The following is an 18,528-nucleotide window of genomic DNA, read 5'->3' on the forward strand; positions in this document are numbered from 1 at the left end:
AGCGGCTGCTCTTCAACAGTAAAACCGGCCAAGACACGAAGGTGGACATGTACGTGGCACTGCAAATTATGTCTGCTGCCTGGAACACACTGGGTCACTCAATCATTGCAAACTGTTTTAGGCACCCGGATTTGCCGAAGATCTATCCTTAGACTCTGACGTAGTAGTTCTGCGGAAACCCGCAAGGTGGAGAGAAGTAATGAATAAAGGGAAAATTAGACATCCACCTGTTCGTAGCAATTGCTGCAAAGGAAACCCATACGGGTTCCTAAAAAGAAAAGCCTCATAGTTGAAGAAAAAGTCCCTGACCAGGACGAATTTTTCTTCAACTATGAGGCTTTTCTTCTGAGGAACCCGTATGGGTTTCCTTTGCAGCAATTGCTACGAACAGGTGGGTGTCTCATTTTCCCTTTATTCATTATCCTTAGACTCTGCTAGCGCAACACCGACGAAGAGGCGTCAGCGGCACTGGGGATCACGGCCGCCTGGAAAACACTGGAAAAAATGGGAAACGTGTTGCCTAATCTCGAGCTTGATGAATACATCGGTGCTGACGATTGTGCTATAGTTCATGAAGAGGTGAATGATGAGCAGATTATCAAAGCCGCCTGCAATGATGAAGAATGAAGACTCTTCTGATGTCGAAGATGACGTACAGGATGTGCCTGCTGAGGCAACTGCCTCACAGGTGATGGACGCTTTCGATGTAATGAGGAATTTTGTTGATGTCCGAAGCGGTCGCAAGTACGGGCTCCCACGTACCAAGATGTGAAATCAGCTTTACTTCGCTGGATGCAGAAAGCAAACGCAGCCCACCTTCCCGTCAATGGGACGATACTGCGGGAGATGGCCAGCGATTTGGCTCTACAACTTCGGCACGCAGAGTTCAAGTGTAGCAATGGATGGTTCAGCAGTTTTAAAGAGCGCAATAGTTTGACCTTCGTAGCAGTCTGTGGCGAGAGCGGCAGCGCAAACAAGAGGGTCATCGACGCCTGGAAGGAACACACGTTGGCTCCATTGCTTAGCGAGTACGGTACAGACGATGTGTACAACGTTGACAAGGCAGTCATTTTTTACAAGATGCTGCAAACGTTTGCAGTGAAGGACACCGCGGTCAAGGGTCAAAAGCAGGGCAAGGAAAGAATCATTGTTCTGTTCGGTGCGAACATGTGTGGCAAACACAAGCTGCCGCTACTTGTAGTTGGAAAGAGTGGGAAGCCTCGCTGCTTTAAAAATGCACGGCTGCCGCCAAGAGATGAGCTTATCATACCGGCACAGCAAGAAAGCTTGGGTCACAGGTGCAATATTTGAAGATTATGTTCGGCAGGTTGGCCGCAAGTTCGCGGCCACAGGCAGGAATGTACTCTTCTTTGTTGATAATTGCCCAGCGCATGGCGTCACCCCACACCTGAAAGTTATCCGGATGGTATTTCTTCCTCCGAACACCACGTCGATCTCGCGGCCAATGGACCAAGGCGTCATTCAACACACAAGGAAGATTTACCGCCACCACCTGCTCGAGCGCATGCTCCTTTGCTTCGACAACGGCAAGGAATACTCCATCGACCTCCTCGGGGCCATACGTGTTATTGTGTATGCATGGAGGCAAGTGGAACCCACTTTGGTCATGCGGTGTTTTGAACACGATGGCTTCTCGAAGGAAAGCACCGTCGATGCTGACTATTCACGTGCACTTGATGAAGATGGAGCTGAGTATTGTGACCGCATCAATGCACTCTGCGCAGATAGCGAATCCAGTGCAGTTGGCTTCGCCGAGTATCTGAACTTTGAAAAAGATCAACAAACATGCTACTCAGATTTGGAGTGTGAAGCTACCGCTGATGCGGCCAATGTGCGATCACAGCGACAATAGCGGCGCTAACGAGCCCTTCCGAGCACCCGCTCTCGGGGAAGTTATCGGATCGCTGAATGTTATCCGCAGTTTTGTTGAGTGCTACTGTGGAAATTCTCAAATGCTGCATGTAGTTGGTCAACTAGAAATAACATGACCCTTGGAGCCTCGAACTACAGGACGCGGCAAACTGAATTTGAAGATTTTCTGCGGTCCCAATGACTTCGACTTAACGAGGCATACCATTATCATTGAAAAAGAAGGTATACAATCAGTGCATTTTATCAGCGATGACATATGGGGAAGAGACTTGGAAACTGACAAAGAAGCTTGAGAACAATTTAGGGACTGCGCTAAGAGCAATGGAACAAAGAATGCTAGGCATAACTTTAAGAGACAGAAAGAGAGTGGTTTGGATCAGAGAGCAAACGGGTATAGACGACATTCTAATTGAAATGAAGAGAAAAAAATAGCGCTGGGCAGGTCATGTAATGCATAGAGTAGATAACCGTGAAGGTGATAGAATGGGTACCAAGAAAAGGGAAGTGCAGTAGAGGATGACAAAAGACTAGGTGGTGCGACAAAATGAGGAAATTTGCGGGTGCTAGTTGGAATCAGTTGGTGCAGGACAGGGATAATTGGAGATCATGGAGAGAGGCCTTCGTCCTGCAGTTGACATAAAATAGGCTGATGATGACTGTACAAGGACTGCCCCAAAAGTTTGTGCAGTTCATGCCACCACACCCTCTGCTGCATTTTTGCTGACTCACTTGTGCAGTGAGTCAGCAAAAATGCAGCAGAGGGTGTGGTGGCATGAACTGCACAAACTTTTGGGACAGGCTTTGTAGCTGTATCAGCGGCACTACTTCCTTTGTGCATCAGCAAGTTTTTGCGCCAGGTGCCTGCGTACACTCTTCATTCTTTTTTTCTCGTCTTCTGGCGTCACATCGCTGCCCATAAAGATCCGGAGGAGGCCTGCACAAGAAAAGCAATCACAGCTATAAAGTAATGAAAGCAGCTAAACAAATATTTCCAGCATGAGACTGCATGTTCCCAACAATATACCGAAGGTTAAACGAAATATTTTATCATAGCTACGTGCTTAATATGGCAACAAAATTACAGGCTACTTCTTGAATAGTCATTTGCATGCCTCAAATTCTTTTTAGAGCTTCAACATGAAATATTTCAGTAGCAGATTATCACAACATGGTGCTTTAGCACAACAGCTTCGCTGTTACTGTGGCCTTTCGCGTTTGCCATCTGTATGGCACCCGTCAGAGTCAGTAAGGCTAAAGGTTAATGATAGGCTAAAGCATTCTGATCAGCATTGCAGCTCTCAATTGTGAACACGTAGCCTTGTTGGTTTATCGTCTGCCAGAAAGTAGCGAAATTACACAAAAGTAGCACTCCTATACATATGCATTCTTTTTTGCTGATGTAATTTCACTGATATTATAAAGCTGTCGATATCAAGCACATTGGATAGTGCTGCTATGTTTGAGCTCAGCACTACATCCAGACACCATAAAATTCTAATTTATTCAGAATTAGACAACTACCACAACTGAATGTGGAATAATAGTAGGCATGTTTTTTAATGTCTCCGTTATGTGAAATATTAATTGAAATGAGTTACTAGATAATATGTTTTCTGTATCAATATTTTCAATAGCAAGCTCACTACTATGAGGAGTTATTAAGGATTTCAGTTTCTTTATTACAGGATGGCACATCAATGCAGATTAAGCGCACTGTTTTGCGAAGCACAGCACCACCTTCAGTGGCTGTATCAAAAAATACTGCTGCTACATTTTTTTCATTTGAACAGTATGTTCAATTGTGCATACTTTTCAAGGATGACAGCTTCTCTGGTGTTACAGCTTGTCTGGCCTCCGTCCTTCCCATGGACCGCGACTTGTTGGACAAGGTTCCGGTGACACTTCTGTTCCGGAGTTCATCAGGCGTCCAGTAAATAGTTGAAGCCATGCGACAAAACATGGAGTCGCCCGACGCCCGGAACAGTGTCCCCCATGCTGCCTTGTCAATCCACTTCCCGGATCCAGCATACATCTGCAATACATCATACATACAGAGCTAGTAGCTAACAGGTTTTATACTGGACGATATACACTGTATTTTCTCAATTCTGCAGTTTGCTGGCATTTTGGCACATTTATTTGTGTCATTTGGGCCGATACCTGCATGAGCGGAACTAAATTATCCAGTAATATTTTTATACATCTTTTAGACCCTCCTACATAAAAATCTCCTAGGCATCAGTAGCAAGCTCTAAACTTGGAAAACTGACAATTATCTGCGAGAATATTCACTGCTACAGCTTGATGAAATCACTGAAATCTATCTAGACATTGGGTAGGCGAATTTCAAATATGTTCCATGTAATATCTGTACGACCACTCTTTTCCACAGGTTACTCTGTGCAGTCACTAGAGGCAATATAGAAATCTGCACCAGCACTGTGGTCCAAGGACTGCATGATTACATAATTATGTTAATGTACACAAACCAAAAACTTCACTTTCACTGTGATCATGTAAAAAGAGGAGTAGGCCACTAATTAGGTTTTTGAGCCCCATTTTCAAGAACAAAGTGCAGAGGCAAGCACATACCAAGGTCAGATATTCTACTTTGGCACTCGAGCCAACCAAAAGTGGTTACAGTAGTGTGCTGTAAGCTCACCCCTTTTCATTTATTTTGATATGCCTGTGGTGTGGCAAGCTGATGAGGATGGCGCCGAGGGGGTGACTGTGCTTGGCCAGTTGCGAATTGTGACCATGATGCTGTGCAGCATAGCTGATCGACATAAGCTGCCTATCTACATAATTTATAAGAGGAAGACACTGCCTGCTAAGGAAGCCTTCCCCAGAGATGCTGATACCCAGTTGAAAAGTGCCATGTTTGGCTAGTGGATAAGAATCACGTGGCAACACCGTTGAAGAACTGTCTCCTTGTCCTTTATCCATACTTGAACGTACATCGCTATCATTCCAAATGGCATGATGGGCCAGCCTGAGTCACTTGACGTCTGCATCAACAAGTGTTTCGAGGACTGCCTGCGGAAATACTTTGCGATGTGGCTGACTGATGAAGCGTGTAAGCTAACAGCAAAGGTTGTATCAAATGCAGATCACTAGAGCAAGTGGCGAGCTGGGTCACTGCAGCATGGGACGACATGCCACAAAGCTTGATTGCATGTCTTCAAGGAGCGCAGCAACTAAAGTGCCCTAGATGACACCAAATATGGTGTGCTCTATGTGCTGACAGTGATACGGTAAGCGACAAAGCTAGCAGCAATGATGACATCACATGATCTGGGGCAGGTTCGCAGTTAAGAAATGCTGTTTGCATTTTGTGTCTGTCATCCTTTCTTTTGTCCAGCTTACATTCAAGAAAAGCGCTTTTTTTTGGTCTGACTTTAGACCTTCAGGTGTTAATTTAGGAGCAGGACTGGTCTAGATGCATAAATCTAGTTAATGGATCATACACAGTTACTTACATTCGGAAAGAAAAAACAAAAGGTGCATAACTCAGTAAATTTCTTCAACATTCTGAAATGTATGAGCACTTTTAGCACCTAAGTGTAACACGGAGCCTTAAAGAACAATTCTGTGACTTAAAAATTACCTTTCCATCATCTCTTGAGGATCCAATTACCACATCGACGGCCTCTTCTTCAGCGAACAGGTCAATGTCAGCTGCAAAGGAAAATGTACAACTTTTCCCTTGAACTGCCAGGTTTGATACTTCAAAAGCAATATAGAGGAGTTCCATGCTAAGGAAAGAGTACAATGTAACCATTACACATTACCAAGGAATGGAAACCAAAAATATCAGTTGCTAAGAACGCTGTGTGGGACATGCCACACACTGCTATTGTAGGCTCTATAGCCTCCAAAATAGGGAGATGCATGCTTTCGACAGAAAGCGTGTCAAATTCTCTGGTCTCACAGGTGCCCCCTATTTCTTGGCCGACAAAACGCTCCCAGGGACAGTGTTATTCTTTCTTTTTTCAGTTAGCACTATCATTATAATCACTCAATGCAGGATAGATAGTTCTAAAGTTTCAGTTGATTTGTGCATGTGGTGTGCACATATAGGCTTTCTGTGGGGTGTCTACAGAGTAGGTGTGTCTCGGAGAACGTCATCGCATCTAATAAAGCTGTTGTACGCGGCGCTCTTTTGATTGCAATCAAGCCCAATCCAAATCTAATTTCCCAGTCGCGATTGGCTTCTTTGCTCAATCTGTGGAAGAAAACCAATCGCGGTCAGTCTCAATTGAAAGTGGCCACGTGACACCGGTATAAGTTTCGGTTGCTTTCTGCAAGCAGTCTCTACAGAGCAGGTGTGTCACAGAGACAATGTCGCATCTTTGTGTGTACTTGTGTGGCCTCGCATTTGTGTGCACCACCTCATGTGCCTTCGCGAGAGCCAAGTGGTGCGAAGGAACATGGCTCATTTCTTCAATCTCCGTGGCGACCCTGGCAACGGAAATCACCAATACAGTGACGCTCTAATCAGATCGTGTATGGAGATGATGTCACTCTTGCACAAATCCAAGCAAATCTGATTGCCTCCAACGTTGTATGAGGCAGGGCATTATTAGAGATTTCTTAAGCTGCCCGAAGCCTAATACATTTATTTAAGAATTTAATCAAAAATCTAAAATGTAATAAATTTTATTTTGGGGGGTGAACGAATTTTTCGGACTATTTTTCGGTCCCTGCGAGGCCCAGAACATCGGTCAGCAACTGTACAATGTTTAAACTGCCATAACGGCAGCAAAGCAGAATAACATGTAAAAGAAATCAAGGAATACTGTGGCTCTGCTTTGCACAACCCTATTTATGTAATTATCTATAATATCACAGAAGTGTCGACACAGTGTCTGAGCTGTTCTGGTTATCAACTATGAATATGGCATGTGGGCCCTCAGTAAGGCAATCCATTAATTTTAGGAGCAGAGAAGGTCATGCACACTCTATATGTATTGCTACTGGCCACACATACTTCGATGTATTGCACACTTAAGGAAAGATTTCTGGCTTCAGCATGTGACGGAAGTATTGTTTGTTCTCAAAAGAGCATTCAATAATTCAAACATAGGTCCTGATCCCGCTAAGCAGAAAAGATTATGCGGCTCGTAAACCATTATGTGCAAGGCAGTGTTTGTATGGATGACTGACTTATTTCCATGGAATTGCGCATGCTTTCAGCAATCAAAGCTGCAATGTTAGTATGTCCAAAAGCAAATGTACTTAAAGCTGAAGTTGACGGCTCAAAGATCTCAAAGGGCGGCTTCTGTCAGAGGGACTCTTCACCACTTTGAACCCTCACCACCCTGTAATATTCTTGCTAGGCTCACATCGTACTCGCAGATTCAACAGTTTCAACTAGCTAAGTACCCGCAACATTAATAGCCTGACTGTAAGCGCAACAGGAAAGCACAGCGGCATTGTACTGTCAGTTCCGTGTACATCATCGCATGCAGTGTAGTGAGAAACATTACATGGACACACACCAAAATTAGGGACGTGCAAATACTGATTTTTGACACCCGAGTCAAATACAAACCAAATACTGCCATAGCGAACTGAATCGAACCGAACAGTTTTCAAATAGTTTGCGAATAATGAACAGTTATCACAATTGATGTAGAACAAGGTTTCCGTCATTACATGGTACATTATGAAGTGTTTATTAAATGCACAAGTGGACCATTAGAAGCAAGAAAGTACTGTCTTCGCATGCACAGGGCTCTTCAGAGTGAGCAAATGATCACTGTATAGCCTGTAAAGTTTGGCAACCTGAGCAACGTAGCCTGCTCCACTATGAAATATGGGGGCGAAAATTTACAATACCTTGGCTCCAATTCTATGTTCAGTTGGGCATAGTTGGCGTTTTAATTTATTCAAAAAGTATTAGAAAGAAATTCACATCTTAAATAGTGACTATTTGGTTCGAAGACCGAATCGAAGGGACACTATTCATTATTTGAAAGGTGTGAATATTCGCACACCCCTAACTACAATTAATGTGAAACAAAATATTTTCCTACCGAAGTCATTTGGCACCATGCCTGGCATCTCGCTGATGAAGCCATCTTCTAGCGCTGAAAAATTAAATGTTGAAATCACTTTTACAATATCGTAAAACCTAGCATTTCTCGAACTTTATATGCCATCTTTCTTTTAAAATGCCAAACCATGCAACCCATTTTGTTTACATTATATACAGTACATGATAATAATAATAATAATAATAATAATAATAATAATAATAATATAATAACAGTTGCTTGTCATGTTCTGTTTCTGCTGCTTCACAGATACCTCCAAATTTGGAAAAAAACACTCCGCATGAAAATTAACTTTTACCAGGTGGTCTGTGGTAGTGTTTTTCAGGTAAACTGCTAGGTTCTGTCAAAAGCAGAATTCAGTTTTGTGTGCCCACCATAACTAATTTAGTCAAGAAAAGAAAAAAAAGAAAAATATATAAACCACTTCTATTCCGTGAAATTTTGGACATGACTTGGCATAATGTTAGCACGAGTAGGCATCAGTGACATCATAAAAGCAAATGTGAAAAAGTGCAAATGCATGATGAGCGCCTGTAGGCACAAATGAATTTGTAAGGTAGTGGCAGTGAGTAAGCACTGCTGAGCAAGAGTGAATATCAGTGATGTTGAATTCCAATGGCAGATCGCGAGCGCTTGGCCAGATCACGAACGGAGCAAGTCGTTCTGACTGAGATCTTGTCAAATTTGCAAATGGAATGTGTGCGTTCCCATGGGGTACTTAGTACAAGGAAATCAAGTGAGAGGACGCTAACCTAGAGGTGGATTGGGTAGGCCTCATCACCATGACCACCTGGATCATCCCGGCATTCCGTGCGTTTGTTTTTCTTCCGCATCAAAAGAATCATCACTGCACTTAGGAATTTATAGTGTCCGAGTCTGAGCTGTCACTATCAGGAACAAAAACGCACGGCGCGACGTAGCATCCATATTTTTAACGTCCATAGCCACCCGCGACCGAAAACAAGCGACCATGACAAGAAGCAGAGGTGGGTGAAGGAAATATGTCACGTGGACTTCCGGTCAAATCTGCCAATTCTGGTGGAGAAAATATTTCTGCTCCACAGACTGATCCGGAATCGGTGGCTGATCCCAATCTGCCATTGGAACACACAACTCACGCTCTCATTCTGCCATTGGAATAGGATTGCTCCATGCAGAGCAGAAAAACTTGATTTGGATCTACCATTGAATTCAACATGTGTGAAGTACTGCACAAGTAAAAAAATTTGTGCTTGGAACTGAACAGTGCTGTATAAAGAAATACAGTCTTACCATGCTATTGTGCAAAGCTGCAGTTATAATTTCTTTAAAAATTGCACAATAAAATGAATGCAGACATGATAGTGCAACTTGAAGATGGAACCACAGAAGAATGTCTCATTACCTGGCTCTGGTGTCGAAGCCCTTGCAGTGCTCTGCACTTGTGTGCAGCTTGTACCTGCAGCAGGAAATTTGTTTGGTGACAGAACTGCCAAGACTGCAGAAAATATGTCCTGAAAGATGTAATGAACTGCCACAGAGAAAAATGATCCTTACTAGGCTCTGACATGCAGTCCACTGCATTTGGCTGGCTTGGAGCTGGGGCAACAGTGGTTCCTGATGACAAAAGTGCAATTACCACACACATTATCTTCTGAAAGATTCACTGAACTGCCACAGAGAAAAATTATTCTTACTGGGCTCCGACAAGTAGCCAGCTGATAGTGGCTGTACAATTGTAGCCGGGGCAGCAGTGGTTCCTGAAGGTAAAACTTAATGACCACTCACATATGTGATATTCTCAAAGGTTCAACAACACGACCACAAAGAAAATGTATCCTTACTGGGCTTTGCAGAAAAAATTGTATGGCGCGGCTGAACCAGAGGTACGGGATCTGTGGTTCCAAGAGATAAAACAAAAATATCCAAATTTAGGTGACAGATATGAGTGAACAAGTCATCCACCAGATTGTAAAAATATATAAAAGTGCCAATGGCTAACAACAGTGGCCCTTTGTACTAGTTGCATCAAATAAACATGTGAAGTCAAACTTGTGGCCAAACAAGCAGTTCATGCCCTCTGCCAGTTGCCATCAAAGACAGGAGCGCATATCATGGTGATAAAGCATGACTCAGGATAATCATTTTCTGTTATGCTCTCTTTTTCCCCTTGCCCCCAGTACACCCCATGCCTTCTACGTGCCATTTGCATGAATAGCACACAGAACAGGAAAGGCATAGAGGGTGTTTTTATGAAGACTTCTAGCATTACTTAAAAATTGCCATTATGAATAAACGGTGAGCTCTTATGAGGCTGTGATTTTTGGAGAAAGCCCAATTGACAGACGCCCATAAAGATATGTCGTCATCCTTCAAATGGCTGTGGTCATTAAAAATAGCCTCTTAATGTATTCCACTTCTCAGCAGTCACAGTGCATTTTACAGACCCTAGAAACTCGCATTATGGAGTGTTTCCCAAGAGTGAGCAGCCGTAATAAGGAACATTTTTTGCCAGCTGACGGGCTGAAAATTTGCATTTTTTAAATGTTCTTGCATATTCAAACAGAACACGCTCATAATTTCAATTATAATTTTTCCAAAACCTTATAAACAAAAGCCAAGTCAAGACTTTTGTACAATGATAGAAATATTAAGCTAACAAAAATGACACAATTACACACTTTACAACTTACCGTTGGCTCCTTGTGCTCCTGTTGGTACTGGAGGACCTGCCACCACCGAAACTCCCAATGACGTGGCGTAGATAATCCTGCTCTCTGAAATTTTTGCAATACATCATGCTACAGATGACTGGATTGCTTCCACAGAATAGAATGTAATTTGGTACAGTTGGCTGTGACCTATGGTAGACACGCACATGTAGCTACCAATTTGCTAATACAGCTTCACAAGCACTCTAATGAGTATGCAAGAACACAATTTTATTTAGGAATGGAACGTACACCTGCAGACACACTAAAAAGCAAATAAAATTGCTCGTTGACTGAGGTTTCTCCACTATCTACATTAGCTTTCAATAGTCTGAAATATTTCGAGTATTGCAATATTAGAAAAGACAAAGGGGTTCAAAAAGTCCACCTCACCTTCACAAATGTTTTTGTTATTCTTCTCTTATGTTTTTTTGCATAGGCACTCAATCATACTTCATGTGATACAAACTTCACTGTTACTTTTGGCTAATACTGCACAATACAGCTCCGTCTCCTTTCATTAATCAATCAGAATAAACTTCAATCATCTGCTGAAACAAGCCCACAAATTTTACTTTATATACTATGATGCCCTAGCAGTTATTTCAAGACTGAAAAATTACGAACTAATGGCATGAGAAACAGGTACATGTGAATGTTGCCAAGGCCTTTTAAAGATATGACTAATTCCCATCAGTAGACGAGTGAAAATTCCAGGCCTAGATTAACTAACAACCAGACATATTTAAGATGGTTAGGATACTAAAACGAAAGGGCCAATGATGCGAGCAGTACGAGCCAACTTACGGGCTCACTTGGGCCGAACTTCTGCTAGGTGGAAACGAAACCAGCACAATCGTCAAAATATGCATTACTGCAATGGCACCACGTTACACATTTAATGAACATTCTTGGACCCAGAAGATGGGTTACAGCAAACACATGTCCATGTGAGGGCCATGTCACACATTGTCATGCTGCAACGTGGCAAGCCGAGTCAAGTTAGCACTTGCCTTGCCAAGCGGTATAAATGCATGGGCTGTCTTCCAGAGCATTGCTTCAGTTCAGTTACAGCTTTCCATGTACATTTTAGACAAGCTACCCTATCTAAGCTAATGGCAGCTGCTGCCAGGGAGTATCCATGGCAGAGACTGGTTGAGGACCGTTACTTGGAAACAAATTGTGTGATAGAGTTTAGTTTAGTTGCAGTGCTTTAGCGAGAGTGCTTCGTTATGTTGCATTAAGGTATACCTGCAGAGCACAATTTCCCTGCAGAAGTGTGCGATCGCGCCAACAGATCGCTAATTGAGCATTGCTGCTGAATGCATTAATTCTCTGCCAATTCTACTTGCACTCGAGTATATTTAATTCCACCTTCAGCAAACGAACGCTTACTCACCACTTGCTAAGACTTTTGAAGCCAAAGCATCTTGCAGATGTGCATTTCTGTTCTCCAAGATGAGCATCTTTTCCTTAAGACTTCTTAGCTCTTCAGCGACGTCTTCAAACTGCTTGCTTTGTTCCTCAAGCTGCTTGCTTTGCTCTGCAGTTTCTTTTTTGCACTTCGCAAGTTCTTCGAGAACAACACATCCTTGGTCACAGCATGTGCACTGCACATGCTGTTGCGGGCATGCAGCTTGGATTTCTGCGAGAAGCTCCCTTTCTACACTTCGTTGAACTTCCACTCTCATACTTTTTGTAGCCTGTGTGCCCTGCTGTTGTAAACAAAATCAGTTTTAAGAACATGGCAAGAACACAACAGAACTCATCTTAAAATTCCTTCAGTGCAATCTCGCAAATGTAAAACACACAATACATGCACGAAACATGCTTATATGATAATTTTAGGCAAAATTTTGCAGTTGAACAAAAATTTGTCCCGCTCCCAGATTCGAATCCCAAACCACGACAAATCTTTAGGGCACAGGTCTTAGGCGCCTGTTCCTGCAGCAAGCGTCAGCACTGTCACTTGTAACCAGGCGAACAAGCACAGCAAAGAATGAAAGAGGGAATGCAGAACGCCGCAGGGCATGAAAGAAGCGAGGAGCAAAGCAGAGAGGAGCAAAGCAGAGAGGAGGGTGCAGCAGAACCATGAGGCAGAAAGCGGAGGGGGGTATGGTGAAAGCATGAGAAGCGCAGTTTGGCGACGATAGCTACAAAATGGTGCCAGAGTAGCATGCGTCATCTGGGAGGTCTGGCGGTGGCGGCTGTGAATCGCGCCCACGCGCTGGCTCTGATGATCTGAAGATTGGCGAAGTCGTGCCACACTTTGCCCCATTTGCAACATGTCACACGAGACAGATTGTCTGTGTCAGCCAATATATTCCAAAACAAAAACACGTACAGAGTTGCACTCAAATTTCGCCTTAGGGAGCATCGCAATTGTTGAATTTTCTTCAGCTGCAAATTATCGTTTTAAATTATAATTTAAGAACAGTGAAGCCTTCTGTCTGTGTTCCTGTCGGCGGTTTCTGCACTGAGGGGTGTTTTAAGATCATTCACACATCAGCAAAGCATGGCTTCCTTCAAGCTGTCATTGAATTTGCTCTTGAGCTTCCGCATGCTAGCCACCTGGTTAGCTCGGTTGAGCAACCACCCCGGAAAAGCGGTGGTTGTTTGTTTAACCCTGGGCAAGGACTAATTTTCTTCGCCTGTGAAGCCTTATTTGAATCTACAGAATGCATGACAGCACAGAAATTCACTTTCATACATCCCAAATAAAAAGATCTACTGAAACTCAAGCATGCTTAAATCTTATTAGAAGAAATTTACCGCATGCCAAGCTTCCCTGAAAACGCAATGCAGTGAAGTACAGTGGTACCTCAGTTTATAAGTAATTCCATAACTCAGGTAGCATCTGAACTGATCACGGATTGAACCACAGTTTCCCATAGGAAACAATATAACTGTGGTTTATCTATTCACACTCAAGGCATCTTTAAAAAATTGCAGACTTATAACACCATCCAGCATAGTCAAGAAAAAAATTATTGGGTTTTACGTGCCAAAACCACTTTCTGATTATGAGGCACGCCGTAGTGGAGGACTCCAGAAATTGCACCTAAATCCGTGCACCTAAATCTAAGTACACGGGTGTTATTCGCATTTCGCCTCCACCAAAATGCGGCCGCCGTGGCCAGGATTCGATCCCTCGACCTCGTGCTCAGCAGCCCAACACCATAGCCACTGAGCAACCACGGCGGGTGAGCATAGTCCAGAATTGTACTATTCAATTTCCTAAGCATTTTATAATTTTCTGTAAGTTTATTGCCATGTGGCAACAATATTAAGCACACAGAGGTATACGCACCATATGCAGTACTGAACAGAAAGATATATTTTGCATTTGGGTTCTATGAGGTAAACTGCTCAGAATGTTGGTGCTGTGTTATGCCGGACCGCTAGCATAGAGGAACGGTCTCTTGAACACGTACTGCCATTGTACTTGACTCACACAGCACAGCCAGCCCACCATGTCAATAATTTGTGTATTCCAATAATGTACTGCAAGAAAATATCAAACAGTAGTCAAGATATGTGTGCACTGGTGAGAGAAACATTAATGATAGGTGAGAGGTTAGCCACACAAAAGGCTTAGTATGCTACTACACGTTTAATATGTAATGAGATGAAAGAATGCGAGAAAAGAAAAATGCACACGCATTCACTCACACAAACTCTAAAGGGAGCAGCAGTGAGCCCCTTGATGTCAACAAAGTGGAAAGTGGAGCTTATAGCATCACCAATAACCAAAATGTTATCCATTCTTGTGGTGCAGCCAAATGGACCGATATCAATAACATTTCGTTTATTTTGGGTGCCACAAAGCTCCCCTATCTCCATGTTCATTTAATGATGCTCATTGCTACCCGTTTCAGAGTTCCTACAAGAGTAGATGCATGTGCATATTTTTCTGTATTCACACAAGATAGGCTGGATCCTGAACCTGCCGGCCAAAAAGAAATATGGGGTTTTACGTGCCAAAACCACTTTTTGATTATGAGGCATGCCGTTGTGGAGGACTCCAGAAATTTTGACCACGTGGGGTTCTTTAACGTGCACCTAAATCTAAGTACACGGGTGTTTTCGCATTTCGCCCCCATCGAAATACGGCTGCCTTTGCCAGGATTTGATCCCGCAACCTCGTGCTCAGCAGCCCAACACCATAGCCACTGAGCAACCACGGCGGGTGCACCTGCTGGCCACTTTGAACAAGAACAACAAAGTGCATAGCGGTATGCGCGCTCTCAGAGTATAAACCATTATTAAAAGAATGTTTTGCCAAGGCCTCGCTTGTTAACTTTGTGGCAATGTATTGAACCTGTAGTATCATTCCACACCTTTTGTTCGCCTAATCTTTCCATCCATCATTGAAATTTATCTCACCAGCACACACACATTTTCACTACCGGTTGATATTACGGTTTCCTTGAGATAAATTCTTGGACTACAGAAATTACGTACACAGCCATGCGGTGTGAATAAAGTATGACAGAAGTGTGTGTTCAAGAGACCTATTGCACTAAGCTAGCAGTCTGGCATAATGCAGCACCAACATTCCGAGCAGTTTGGCTCACAGGACACAAACGCAAAATATATCTTTTTGTTTACTGCTCTACCCTGAGCAGAGTAGACCCTGTGCTCATGAAGATGGCAGGCATCTAGTAGCTGTGACCTCATGTGAATGACGTCAGTTTCAGTTATGATTCATCGTCAGATTATTGTTTGTATATCTTAGCATAATGTCTAATCATGATTTCAATTTGGATGATAGAAACCTGCAAAGCGCAGACCATCGTCAGCTGTTCAATGGCCGATGACATGAGTTAATACAAAATAAAACATATCAACCGTATATCACTGAAGTGTAGTCAGTGAGCCTGATCAACAACCATAGCAGCAATGTGGGCTTGTAGGTATGGCATCTTGGCGGGAGTGTTTTAGCGTGGATAAGACTGGACAGTGGACACAAGAACACGCACAGTACACACACAGTACACACGCAGCGCTACACGAATTGCCGCATGTGCCTTTTGTGTGTCATGTTGTTCCCAGTCTTATTCGAATAAGCGCCAGAACACTCGCACGATGATGATGATTTATTGCCATCCCACCTGAAACGAGGCGGTGACAGCCTAGCTGGCTTGAGTTAATCAGGTGTGCTATATTTTTTCTCCTTCCTCAAAACTTCTCCATCTGCCTTGCACCGTTATCTATGCCTGTAATGGATCCGTTCATATCAATCTCTTCCCTGCCTTTTTTCCACCAATACTCCGTCTTTTGCTTATCTCAACTGCTAACCAGTTGATGCTCCCGTCCACTCTAAGTACCAGCGCTTCTGGAAGGTGGACCTTACCTACGACTCTCATTGGGTGAATCCCTTCGGATAACCATGCCAAGAGCCTGATCAACACTCCCTTGTGCTGAGGCTAGCAAACTAAGTCGTATTAATGCTGCATGCATAAATAGAAATACGTGTACTGTAAAAAGAACAAAGAGGTGGTAAACAGCAGACTAGCTTAATTTAGAGACCATACTCTTACACAATCCTGTTTGTCACTTGAGGCAAGTTTCATCAACAGAGGTAAGCTTTTGGAAATGGTGCTGTTAGTGAACAAGAGCATTCATGAAATGAGATAACACTGTTGTTATACAAGGTGTCGCTGCCTACCACAGCGCCATGAGAAGGCGCGTGGTTGGAGTCGCCCAAGGGGGAGGAAAAAGAGGATGGAATAAAGGCAGAGAATGAGTAATGCCACCATTGCTGTCGTACTGAGTAATATGCACGACATAACAACTGTACAATGTTTAAATGACAGCATATTGAGGAATTTTTATGAAAATGAACAAAGCACAAGGAAACAGGTGTTGGGTGTTTAGTTATCTATGCTGAAAATCACAAGAAACAGTGCGTGGGAGGATGTAATATATGCTCTACATGATGTCTTCTGCAGAGGTCATTTCCCTAGAACAAAGGCGCAATGTTCTTGTAAGGCCTTCAACAAGCCTAACTTGTTTAGAAAATGCTAGCAAGTATACCAACATTCTTTCGCTCATTAAAACATAGCCACATGACCCAAATCAGTAGTAACATATAAAACTAAAATCCTGTTAACTATAAGTTGCCATACCTTTCCTTTGGCCCTCTTCTTGCCTTTCTCCAAGGAGACTACAGGCTTTCTGAGCCTTTTGGACATATGCGTTCGCATATCTTCTTCGGTTTCTGCATTGCATTTAACAAAGTATTACAAAGCTGACACTGCTGACAGACAGCAATGTTAGGCGAGAAACATGAAAGGGTCGTAATGAGAAATCTGGCCAGTATACTAGTTCCTCTGGCATTACTCTCGTTTCATCTTTTCATAATTGCAAAGCATTTGCAAGTGTGGCTCCCACGTCCACTGCATGACAGTTATCTGTTCAAGCAGTGGACAGGTGTCATCACATCCCACTAAATATGGAGTCAATGAACACTATTTAAGCCCAAAATTTAGTGTCGAAACAAAAAGTATACTGGTAACTGACAAAAGCACACATTTGCGCTGATGGCTCCTGCGAAGCGGTGTCCGCATTGAGCGCCCGAGGCAGGACGTGCTGCACCCACTCCCCATTTCTTAACGCCAACCCTTTCAGGCATGTTGCAGACAGCCCAAGACTCTAATCAAAGCCATACCCAGAGATACGTCTCGGGCGGACCTGTGTGCAGCCGCATCGAAACCCCTAAGCCTCGTTACGAGATTCCGTCGGCCGTTTGCTTAACTACTGCACAATGAGTGGGACAAAGCACACGCTGGTTAAGATTATATCGTTTGAAAGGCGCGTCGTATAAGCTTAAGGTATGCTTAATGAGGAATGAGTGGTACTTACCAGCCATGTGCAGCACTCTGGCCTTATAGTATCCTCCCGACGTGGTGTCGTCCCCATTCCACCACACGTCGTAGCGGACGGTGGGATCGAAATCCGCAACATTCTCAGGATTGAAGTTTTGCACTGCGGTGTGCTCCAGAACCGCAGTGGTCATGTCCACCTCATATTCTACTAATACGCGCATCTTGATCAAGGAGGATATGCACAATCTGCTTGATATCGACGAACAAAAAGCGACACAGTCGTATCCTTCAAGATGACAGCTGTGTAGTCTATGGATATGGATTCGCATGCGACTTCGCCAGGACCATAGCAGAACCAAAATAAGAAAATAAGAATAATGATGTAAAACAGCAGCGGGGTCAAAGTTGTACAGAAGCTTAATGATAACAATTTTCATAACTTCATTAGGCGTAAGCATTCATAAAATGACCACGCAACTCATATGAGAGCAACTGTAACTGCGTTACAAAAACATGGGTTATACTTAAGCAAGAAATCAACAACGCGTCACATGAATTAGATACTCTAAAGTTATATCTAGAGCATTGGGAGCGATATTCTGCGAAAAATAATAAGGACCACAGCAGAACCAAAGTAAGAATAATGCTGTAAAACAGCAGCGGGCTCAAAGTTGTACAGAAGCTTAATGGTAATTTTCATAACTTCATTAGGCGTAAGCGTTACTAAAATGACGTCGTAACTCATATGAGAGTAAGTGTAACTGCGTTACAAAAACATGGGTTATATTTCAACAAGAAATCAACAACGTCATATGAATTAGATACTCCAAAATGGTATGTTATATCTAGAGCATTGGGAGTGATATTCTGCGAAAAAGACATACATAGGGTCAACAGCGCACGGTCAGTGCTGATTTCAGGGGAAAAAAAAAAACACATTTCCTTTTAATGTTGCAGTAATGCAGCACAGGTATAGCGAACACAAGAGCTGATCAAATACATAGATAAGCATGCATGTGCGTCCACAGAAAGGCTGTATTCGAGACGAATATATGT

At 43.1% G+C, this 18,528-nt stretch overlaps 1 protein-coding gene across 1 annotated transcript; it reads right to left on the bottom strand.

Annotated features, from left to right (window-relative positions):
- Nucleotides 1-3,643: 3,643 nt before the first annotated feature.
- On the bottom strand, nucleotides 3,644-17,663 carry LOC126540801 (uncharacterized). The gene is made up of 11 exons (XM_072285830.1): nucleotides 17,510-17,663; nucleotides 16,774-16,865; nucleotides 12,042-12,357; nucleotides 10,625-10,708; nucleotides 9,776-9,826; nucleotides 9,629-9,691; nucleotides 9,489-9,548; nucleotides 9,337-9,390; nucleotides 7,932-7,985; nucleotides 5,501-5,571; nucleotides 3,644-3,925 (listed from the first exon to the last, which is right to left on the bottom strand). The coding sequence occupies exons 1-11, from the start codon at nucleotides 17,661-17,663 to the stop codon at nucleotides 3,689-3,691; spliced, it is 1,236 nt and encodes a 411-aa protein (XP_072141931.1). The 3' UTR covers nucleotides 3,644-3,688.
- Between the last annotated feature and the right edge of the window lie 865 nt (nucleotides 17,664-18,528).

This window comes from Dermacentor andersoni, unplaced genomic scaffold, assembly GCF_023375885.2.
Source record: "Dermacentor andersoni unplaced genomic scaffold, qqDerAnde1_hic_scaffold ctg00000094.1, whole genome shotgun sequence".
NCBI classification, from domain to species: Eukaryota; Metazoa; Arthropoda; class Arachnida; order Ixodida; family Ixodidae; genus Dermacentor; species Dermacentor andersoni.